Source organism: Ostrea edulis, chromosome 4 (genome assembly GCF_947568905.1).
Source record: "Ostrea edulis chromosome 4, xbOstEdul1.1, whole genome shotgun sequence".
NCBI lineage: Eukaryota > Metazoa > Mollusca > Bivalvia > Ostreida > Ostreidae > Ostrea > Ostrea edulis.
Genome location: NC_079167.1, coordinates 43,280,639 through 43,291,974, shown reverse-complemented (window position 1 = coordinate 43,291,974; position 11,336 = coordinate 43,280,639). Strand labels below are relative to the sequence as shown.

Below are 11,336 nucleotides of genomic sequence, written 5' to 3'. Positions count from 1 at the left end.
GGTGGGTGGGTGGGGGGGTCATTGACCCAAACATAAATACATGGTATACTGTACAACGATATTTGACTATTTCATTCCTTCAGAGAGTTTACTTTAATGGTTACGTTTCCAGTACTATTGACATTGTGAAACATGCTAAAGTCTGGGTTTTGTAGCTTTATTCCATTGCTGATTTTTATTTATTTTTTCGGATTTACCAAACTCGCCCGTTTTCAATATTTCATATAATTTGTAAGAGTTGTAGAACTTTGTTTACGTGGCGTCATCGTATGAACGGGAATGCAATGTTTACTGATGCTGCTATTTCTTTGCTTAAGGAATGTTACCTTATACTGAAGTAAGTTTTTTTTTTTACCGTTTCCCATCTGTTTAGCATCTATAAGTCGTTGAAATACGTCGGAAGATAATGGTTCTACTTTTCTCGTTTTATTGTCAAGTCCTCGGGATTTTAGATTTCAGAAATCGTTTTAAAACAGTTTTCTACATCAAAATTGCTGTAAATTAACATTTTATCTCCATTAGGACCGGGGATTTCTGAAAATGCTTCAGTATCACCCTCCATGATCCTCCTACTGTTTTCTGTCACCTAGAACGTTGATTGTTTTGAAATGAAGTTAAACGTGTTATTGTTCTAAATAAACAATTGTTACCTGGGTTAGATACTCGCTACAATTTAGCGCTGTTTTCAAAAACGTTTTTATTTAATTTTTCTGCTTAAATTAAATTTTGTCGTGGAAGAAAGTATTATATATGAAAAAAATTACTATATCTACGTTTACGGGCTCGGGCCGAGATCAACTCTTGGGGCCAATCCCAGGTCCGAGATCAACATTAGAGTGTGATATTCTATATGGAATGTATGGCTTAATGTAATTGTGACGTCATAAGCAAACAACAATTGTGACGTCATAATGGTCTTTTGTCATCATTATTAGCAACATCATAAACAGGAGCGATGAAACATGGCAAGGAGACTATCAGCAAAGAATGACAAAAAGAAACCAATACTTGGAAAGGATGAAGTTAAAGCAAACGAAACCGATGATATCTACGGCCTTGGTCTGCTTCGAAAATTGACTCTCTCGGCAAAAAGTAGTAATAGAAAGGTTTGTTTCACTTTTATATATATACTATATGTGTAGGTAATGTGGAGAGCTTTAACTACATTTATCTATATATCGCTTGTCTGTCTAACAATACTTGGTACATTTTATTGATTATTATTATCATCATTACATATTGGTATCATTTTTATTTTTTCATTAGAATTCTGAAGATCAGGGTACATCAGGTAGGTCGTGTTCTTATCATGTAAAAAGTCTTCATCAACATAATGTGCGCGAGTCGAAGAATTCTTTGAACTAAAGTTTAGAAATATCAAATTGAAATGAATATTGAAGATTACTTTACATAGTTTTACAGTGAAAAGTTAATTTCTCATATCTTATTCTATAAAATTTATACTTTGGGAAAATATCAATAACATTTGAAATATCAATTGAATTGTATATACATGTATTTGGGTCGGGAAAGTTTTAGAAAGTGAATTCCTATGAAGTGCAATTTAAGGTAGTAACAAAAAGATACGAATTTTTTCTCCTCAGGTTCAATGTTTTAAAACCTTTTATCTTTGTTCTAAGGAACAAAACCTCTTATGATATTGTGTATGGTATAAAACAAATCTTTTTTTTTTTTTTTCTTTTTTTTTTCTCAACTTAGTTTCAAATATAGAGTATCATACCCCAGTTAGAAGAATATGAAATTACTTAATAATACTTTTTATAAAGCTGACCTATCTGTTACTAAATCTCAACATGATAAATTGTAATTGATGTATTTGTGTACACCGAGATGTACAATATAATATGCATGGCTCGTCAATAGCAAATCTTAAACGTAAAATTGCGTCATATTAAGATCTCTTACAAGGAAATGTTCAAATTCTGAAGAAAATAAAAAATCACATAATGAAGAAAATGATACAGAAATTGATATACTTTAAATTATAGAAAATTCAACCTAGGATTTAGGATATTTTGGAAAAATTTTATTAAGAGAAAAATTACACATTCGGCAAATGACGTCATCATTTTTTACTTTTAACCATATGATATGACCTTTACCTTCATTATACTTTAAGACAATAGGCTGCTCAAACATATGTCCATATATCAGGTCTAGCTACATAACAAAAGTTACCCATTACTTTATAATAGACAGTTAAATCTCACAAAGATGAAATCAATGCATTCAAGATTTATACTCCCAGACCTCCAATATATTGGATATCTCCCATAATTTTCAGAATGACACTGTGCTAAATACATGTCATGGGTCGTATTAGTTTGTTCAGAATGACACTGTGCTAAATACATGTCATGGGTCGTATTAGTTTGTTCAGAATGACACTGTGCTAAATACATGTCATGGGTCGTATTAGTTTGTTCAGAACATCATTGAATGTTAGTGATATGGAGATCTCATTTATCAAATTAATGAATTTAAGAAGATATAACTGAAAACTAATTTTACAGGTGTTTGGTACTACATCAAGCACACTAGAGGTCTGCAGATGGCAGAATTTTCACTGTATGTATTAAATTGAATCCTATGCAAATGATGTTTTATATTCGGTATCTAGGAAACGTGGAGCTACCTGCATGCTTTGGAGATATTACCTGTGATAATGTGACATCTTTGAAAAATGTGAGTATAGTTTCTTACACACATGTAAACTGTGAGTAGTTTTACACACCTGTAAACTGTGAGTAGTTTACACACATGTAAACTGTGAGTAGTTTTATACACCTGTAAACTGTGAGTAGTTTACACACCTGTAAACTGAGTAGTTTTACACACCTGTAAACTGTGAGTAGTTTTACACACCTGTAACCTGTGAGTAGTTTTATACACCTGTAAACTGTGAGTAGTTTACACACCTGTAAACTGTGAGTAGTTTTACACACCTGTAACCTGTGAGTAGTTTTATACACCTGTAACCTGTGAGTAGTTTTATACACCTGTAAACTGTGAGTAGTTTTACACACCTGTAAACTGTGAGTAGTTTTACACACCTGTAAACTGTGAGTAGTTTTACACACCTGTAAACTGTGAGTAGTTTTACACACATGTAAACTGTGAGTAGTTTTATACACATGTAAACTGTGAATAGTTTTATACACATGTAACCTGTGAGTAGTTGTATACACCTGCAAACTGTGAGTAGTTCTATACACCTGTAAACTATGAGTAGTTTTATACATCTGTTTACATGTTGTTTTTTTTGCATGTCTATATTCTATACTTATGCATCAATTGTTAGCGAAATATCTTAATAGATACGACTTTTACAAAATAATTTGATTTCAATGTTTTGGAAATTCATTTTCTGAAACAATAAAAAAAAAAATCCATTGAGACTTTTGGAATTTACATTTTCCTAATTCATTTGGATAACTTTTATACTTCTTGAGAAATTTCTCCTTTTTTGTATTTTTATTATGCTTAACCAATCAGGGAGCCCTACAAAGTAGATGGTATCTGTAAGTATTGTTGCTACGATAAACGTCAACATAAAAAGGAAAACTACAAAATACCTGAAGCAGGAAATTGCGTATACAGAACACTGAGGCCTTACTCCTACACACGAACGTGTAATATAACAAGGAAATAACATATAATATAACAAGGAAATAACATGTAATATAACACAAAGTGCACGTGAAAACCTCGGAATGTGAAAACTTGACGACTTTCGGGTAGTACACAATGAACTGGTGTTTTGTTGTTTTGTTTTTTTTCTTTTTCCGTTTTTTTTTTAATCTTTCTTTCTTTTTGACGATTATCACTTAGGATTATGAAATTACCTATTACACGTATAGTTGAAATAATTACACTTACCGATGATTTGTCGGTAATAAAACTTTGATGTTTTATTGTTTATCATTTTCTATGTAGATGGTGACCTGCTAGTGACCTTTCATGTTAAAAAAAACTATATCTAAAAAAATCAAAACATTATCTGCAAAATATGAATATAAGGAAGATGAAAAGAATGAAATCGAACAAATTTAGCTCACTCGAACATTCCTAATCAAAATTCGCACGTCTTTCTGCCGTGTATAGACTTCCGCATTTTCGACTTTTCAAGAATCACATGACCAATTTCAACCAAACTTGTCACAGAAGATCTATGAAGGGGGTTCAAGTTTGTTGAACGAAGGACCATGCCTCCGTCCAACACAGATACTAAGTAATAAAAGTATACCTGTATTTAAGTATTTCAGAAATATACTTCTCAAGAACTGCTGGACCAAAAATAAGCAATGACTAGCAGAGATGCTTCTTATCATAACGAAGATTCAAATTTGTTCAAATCATTGTCCCCGGACCCAGGTCGGACGATGTAGGAAAATTAAGCCGCATCACGTAATGGAGATTCGTATTTCTTCACACCATGGCTCTCAGGGTCAAGGTGGGGCCACAAATGGGGCTCAACGATTTTCTCAAGAACCGAAAGGGTGAAGCGCGTCAAATATACAAGCATTCCAATGTAGATTCATGTTTATTTAAATCATTATTCCATGGGTCTTGGCTGGGCCTTTTAAGATCTCTCTCTCTCATGGTTTGTGGTTTGAAATGATTTATATCCATAAAGTTTTGTGTTTTCCATCCCCGAGCCCGAGTGACCGCCCCTCCTCCCCTTAAACCCCCCCAACCCCCCCCCCCCCCCCCCCGCTGCACACATGTATACGAACTATACATTTTCTTGACAATGACATAATAGGAGAAGAATTGAAATCTTTCTGGATTGGATGAATCATCTGTTCCATTTTTCAGCTATTCGATACGCTGGATGTTTCTCACACGGGTTCGCTGACTCCTGAGGATCTGCACGAGGGTCTGAAGCGGATCGATAGCGAGGTCACGTGGGAGGAGGTCGACTCGGTCCTGAAGAGACTAGACCAAAATGGCGATGGAGTGATCAATTTTGATGATTTTCTGTTTCACATGACCCAAGGAGGTCTACCAGATGGAGGTGATTATGTGAACGTTAAACAGATCCTAAGAACACAAGAAAAATGTACACGCAAGACGTTAAAACCATGAAGATAAATTCCTACATTAGAACGTTGAATGTATTATATAACTTAAGGAGGTATGCTACACCCAAAAAATTGATATGGGTGAAAAGTGGAGGTTGTGTACAACAATATTTTGAAATTAAAAACTTTCAAATTTACTTTATAAGCCAAAAAATGCAGTTTTAGTAGAAAGCAATCTGAAAAAATTTAAAATCCCTGCTGGACTCGAACCCGCGATCTACAGTTCAGTAGTCGACGTGCTAACCTACTGAGTTACTCAGCTAGCCAATGAATTTGTAAAAGAATAGGCAAATATTGCTGATATTTATATTTCCATCCATGTTTTAAAAGCAAGTCAGCCATTATGACGATGTAGAGTACATCCTTAATGATAACCCCTCGTGGATAACAGATATTTCTAGGTCATTTACCCAAGGTCTTCAGTTAACTAGAACTGTCCTAACAGGACTAATAACCACCCGTCCCGTGGGGATCCGGGTTAAAATAGGTCCTCAGAACCCCTTGCTTGTCGTAAGAGGCGACTAAATGGTGCGCTCCTTCGAATGAGACCGCAAAAAATAAAAGGACAGCAGGTGTGGCATGGTAAAGATCCCTCCCTGCTCAAAGGCCGCAAGTGCTGAACATAGGCCTAAATTTTGCAGCCCTTAACCGGCAATGGTGAACAATATTCAATCAATCAATCTACGGGTTTCTTTCATATTGCGTATATGCCTCGCAGTTGCAAAATAAAATTTGATGTTTGTACGCTTTCCTTCAATCAAGATGTATTTACATAAATCATATATCTGCTTTATTTAGACGTGAATAAGGAAAACAGATGCAATTCTTCCCGCCGCCAGAGATTGCTCCGTACAGCGATTACCCAGAAAACCATTGGGGATAACTTACAGTACGTCGCCAATCGTCAGCCGCATGTTCTGAAACACTACACGGTAGGTGCGCGGCTGGTTGGTCTTACTGACCGCCAGGTGGCGCTCCAAATGAAGAAAACAACAGAGAATGCGATAAAAAGTGATTCCCCGTATGCAACACCCCTTCAATTTCCTTTTCCAACACCTTCAACACATGGTTTAAAAGCCACGCATCGATCTGGTCAGGTATGTTCTAAGTAGAAGTGAATGCAAAAATCAGATCATTCTAATATTCTTATGTCCTTTGATTGATGAAAGAAACCGTTGACGCACTGTCTCTGTCGTAAGCCTTCTCTACATCACCTCGGCAACAGTGTGTCAAACAGTCGCTACGAATTTACTACAGTACCAACCTCGGTTAATCCTCCCTAAACACTGGCACCAGGGCAACCCATACCCCCAAGGCAACCCAAACTCCCAGAGAAACCCAACTCCCCAGAAAAGACTAAACTCCCAAGGCAACCAAACCCCAGGGCAACCCACCCCCACCAGGGCAATTCAAATCCCCCAAAGAAACCCAAACTTCCAGAGCATCCCAAATTCAAGCCCCCACAGCAACCCCCAGGCAACCCAAACTCCTATAGTAATCCAAAATTCCAGAGCAACCCAAACTCCCAGAGCATCCCAAATCCAAGCCCCAGGGCAACCCAAACTCCCAGAGCAATTCAAGTCCCCAGGGCAGCCCAAACCTCCAGGGTATCAGATCCTATTCAATCAGATCTCAGGTTTTGAAGGAGAAGGAATCCATGTCCATGGTTAAAAAGGTGTTTTTTAAAATTACATTTGTACGTATGTAAAAGTACTAGTGTTCCAGGATTAATCTCTTAAATACCGAATACTTTTGAAGGTTCAGGAACAGCCGAATAGAAGATTTTCATCCCGGTCAGCACGATCTAGCGTAGTGGACAAACTACCTGATGGTGACGTCATCAAAACAGATTTGAGTAAGTCACTCGATTAATATTAAACACTCAGCCACTGAGAGGTTAAATCAAACCGGGAAGGAACGTGAAATACTCTGTAAATTACAAGCGAGCTGCAAAACTTTTTATTGCAGACTCGACTGTGCTATCCTAATGGGCATTGCATTCGTAACTACTCAGCCATTTCCGTGAACAAAAAGATTTCTGATCCTCTCCTTCAAAAAGCCTTGAATTGGGAAGATGGGGGCTAAGTGTGATTCGGTAATTCTTCAAAATTTTGATCTTTGATTCATAGATTATGCTAAACATTTCATTTGTTGACAGATAACGAGGTGGTAACCTTGCAGGAATTTAGTGCTGACAAAGAAGGGACACCACAGGGTAAGGGATAGCCAACTCGGTGGCGGATTGTGGAGGGGGGGGGGGGGGTTGTGACAAAATCAATTATTTGTTGTTATGATTTGTTGGTGTTGTTAAACCCACAACAGTAACTTTTAAAAGAAGCTGGAACTACCAGGAAATTCCCCACTGGGCCTGCACTAGAGGTTTTCCCTGAACCCACTGTGGGCCGTAAAAGGCGGCTTCCGGCCTATATTGACCCCCCTCCCTATAAAATCCTGGATCCGCCACTATAACTGATCGAAACTCAAAATATGATAATTAGTGAAAATATGAGTTCCACTACATTGAATTTTCAAGAAAAGATTTGTGAATATTGCAAAAATAATGGTGCATGGTTGACTATTTTGAAACAATTTTTATTTGGAGCATTCTATATCCTCGGTCTTACTTCCCTCAATAGTGTAAATTGTTATGTAAGTTTGTTACATTTCTGCAGAAGATTTGATGGATATTGTTCAAATACATCTTCACAATGTCAAGAATTCGCGAATACGTAAACTCTTGTGAAAGGTTGCATGTTCGCATGACCTAGACATTCTCACTGCAAAATGACTAAAAACGAGATCAAAAGATCGATGTCGGATAAAAATCTAAATTCAAATAGTTGGGAGAGGGAGGGGGGGGGTAAGCTCCCGCAAGTTTCTGTCACCCGACACTGATTACTCTTTGTTGGAAAAAGAAATGACAAGTGACAGTTAAAACCCACTTAAAGCTAGGAATGTAATTTTTTGTCAGACATTGAACTTTTGATCTTGCCCCTAAATATTGGACATTTCTAATTCCGATTATACAGCAACAAAAGTGAAAACAGGGACAGAAAAAGATCCCGTTCCACTGCCAGTATTAAAACTCAAGTCAAAACACCGCCATCCCAGCATTGACGATCTGCCGAACATCCGAGATCAGGTGAGTGTTCTCGCGTATCATTTACCGGAAGTTGGAGAAATTGAGAAATTTCCGAATTTTGTTCATAAGTTGATGAAGTTTTATTGTCGGTTTGTTGTTTGTTTTACGTCCCGTCGAGAATTTTTCATTTTTCACGTTACCAGCTGACGTAAAGTACCACCAATTTAGACCTATATGTGTATAGCGCTTACGGCCGTAGCAGTGAGGGTTCTTAACGCCCTCAGTAACACGGGACTTCCGTTTTAATGGTCTTGTCCGAAAGACCCGTGATTCCGAGCGTTCTAAGATCTGACCCGACCATGGCGCGAAAAGAGCTGAAACTCGCGACTTCCTGGTCATGAAGCGAACGCTCTACCACTGAGCTAACACGACACTGATAGAACGGTTTTTAAATCTATGAAGTGACAAAACATGCAATTGGGAATATAAACATGCAGGAAATGAGGAAATAAGCATTTCCGCTGATCGTGCATGTTAATACGATAGATGATCACGTGCACGTGAATCTGTATCATCAGTTCACATCCTATTTGGGGATACAAGCGATAACAAATCTTGTGTAAAACAATTCTTTGAATCGGTTACCCAAGAAACGAAGCAGATCACGATAACCTCTCATGAACAGCAGATATTTCTTGGTCATTTATCTAGAAAAGTCTTCAGTTAACTAAAACTGTCCTAACAGGACCAATACCCACCCCGTCCCGCGGGGATCCGGGTTAAAATAGGTACTCAGTACCCCTTACTTGTCGTAAGAGTCGACTAAATGGGGCGGTCCTCCGGACAAGACCGGAAAAAAAGAAACCCGAGGCCCCGTGTCACAGCAGGTGGGGCACGATAAAGATCCCTCCCTGCTCAATGGCCATAAGCGCCGAACATAGGCCTAAATTGTGCAGCCCTTCACCGGCAATGGTGACGTTTCCATATGAGTGAAAGATTCTCAAAAGGGAGGTTAAACGATATATTCAATCAATCACCCCTCACCCACCTCACGCGGGGTTCATCGATATAGGGATATATTCAAAGTATCGTACAGGTGAAGAATAGAAAGATGTGATTTACAACATTACTCACGGTTCATCTGAAAAAAAGTTACAGAATGCATTAAATTTCTTTCACCTCGATATTTATTTATAATCATGGTGCAATAAAGAGAGCAAATTTCCAAAGAAATATATGCACTAGCCTTATAGAAAATGTAAGGATATGTATTTTGTTCTGTCATTTATATTTTGAAATAAGTAAAGCCATGACAAAAACCGCCAACACACTTGTTTGTTTGAAAATAAGGTATTTCTAATGTTCAGCAAAAATTCGAATGTCAGTTATCGAGTTACAAAAGAGATACAGAGTTCACAGTTCGTTGTTTTGGCTCGTGCCTTGTAGCAAATACATAATAAATACATAACAAATACATAATAAATACATAACTTCGACGGTGAACGCTGAGTTTATTCAAGTGACCTAAAAAAAAAAATTTTCTTCCCTTTGTTCGCGCTGTTTCACTCCCCCCCCCTCTCTCTCTCTCTCTCTCTCTCTCTCTCTCTCTCACAATGTTACCCCCTATTTTGGTAATACATTGTACATGTATTTGTATATGTAATATTATATTTAAAGAAATCTTTATTATTACCGACCAGAACACAGTACCACACTATAAAAGCGATCCATAAAGATTTTCAACTTCTTTCCTATCCCTTATATCACATTTCTGTGAACGTTTCCAAATTAAATATTCTTTACAGTAAGGGTCATACTAAAATCTGCAGTTTATTTATTTTATCTTGTAATATGGGTTTTATCAAATCCCGGGACTTTCAGCTTTCTTTGTTAAGAAAATACTCTACCAGTAAATTTCAAGAACGCTAATTATTTAAAATAATTTTCAACTTTATCTTCATAGGCCAGAAAAACCGTGGACGAATTTTACCATAATTTGCAGAAAAAGAGCGTTTTGCGTTCTTTAGAAAGCTGGGAGAAAATGCATGCAGAAACCATTCTTCCCCCAAAAACGCTGGAGAACTTCCGCGTCATGTACCGCGCGTACTCGCCCCAGAGTGAAGCGGAAGCATTCGTTGTGGGTCCTTGGATCCCGAAACCCTGTAACTACAGCAGACGACGAATTCAGCTGAGTCATCACACACCCCGGTCTGCACGGACGCGAGACAGTCCCGGTCCTCACTCAGCCACTGGCGAAAGGCGATGCGTCTCCAGCCTGTACTAGGATTTAAACTTTCATTGAAAAAAAATTTGCTGTTTTCATTGAAGAATGCTAAAAAAAATTGTGCAGATTATATATTTAAAAATGAAATTAAATACGCATTGTGCATTTTCATTTTTCTTTTATGATATTGATGTGTAAACGTTACCTGTTTATAAAGAAAGAAGGAATGAAAGGGATTAGAAGCATGCTAATTAGTTCAACTAATTATAGGTCTGCAAGTCTGAATACTAGTACATCTGATACTTATCGACGCGCTCTCTGAAGTAGTGTGTAATAGCATGCTGTTGAGCATTGGCTGTTTATATAAAATACATCTAGTAGACCAGTCAGGCGACACATTCAATGTATGTATGCAAAACACGATACGTACAAGTTTCATTTTCAGTCACGTGAAGCTTGTAGAAATGCGGAAGGTGTTTTGCTGGTTCCTATAATTGCGAAAGTAGATGTGTATTTGTGTATATATACGTTGGTGAGGTGTAAGGTTTTGACAAATAATGTTTATGACAAGGTGTAGTTAATTTCCGGATAGTCAAACAGTCGTAACGTTGCTTTATTTGTGTACACCAGGATACCCGACGGGAAGTCGTTCAAGCTTAAAATCCTTGAACGTTCTGGGCGAAAAAATGCAAGGGCAATCAAAATGTTTTTGTGAGAATTGTTAAATGTGGATTACGATTCACAGAAAGAAAACCGGTGCTATTCCTTTACGATGGTAACATAAGGATTTTTTTGGATGTGTAGTATGGTTGACAAGGGTAAAACAATTCCGAGAAGATATCATTCGTACTTGGCTGAAAATATCAACCTGCTGTGCTTTGCCAAGACGTTACTGGACTGTGAAATAATTGTGTACAAGGATTAC

The 11,336-nt window shown here is 37.4% G+C and overlaps 1 protein-coding gene across 2 annotated transcripts; it reads left to right on the top strand.

Moving 5' to 3' along the window:
* On the top strand, positions 1 to 10,582 carry LOC125669010 (uncharacterized). Of its 2 annotated transcripts, XM_056162709.1 has the most exons (10): positions 1 to 337; positions 936 to 1,106; positions 1,267 to 1,291; positions 2,642 to 2,706; positions 4,840 to 5,038; positions 5,904 to 6,202; positions 6,864 to 6,960; positions 7,264 to 7,320; positions 8,135 to 8,247; positions 10,151 to 10,582. In XM_056162709.1, the coding sequence occupies exons 2-10, from the start codon at positions 963 to 965 to the stop codon at positions 10,469 to 10,471; spliced, it is 1,320 nt and encodes a 439-aa protein (XP_056018684.1). In that variant the 5' UTR covers positions 1 to 337; positions 936 to 962; the 3' UTR covers positions 10,472 to 10,582. The 2 variants fall into 2 exon arrangements, with proteins under 2 accessions (XP_056018684.1, XP_056018683.1); XM_056162708.1 differs by having other exon boundaries at positions 1 to 1,106.
* The last annotated feature ends 754 nt before the right edge of the window (positions 10,583 to 11,336 follow it).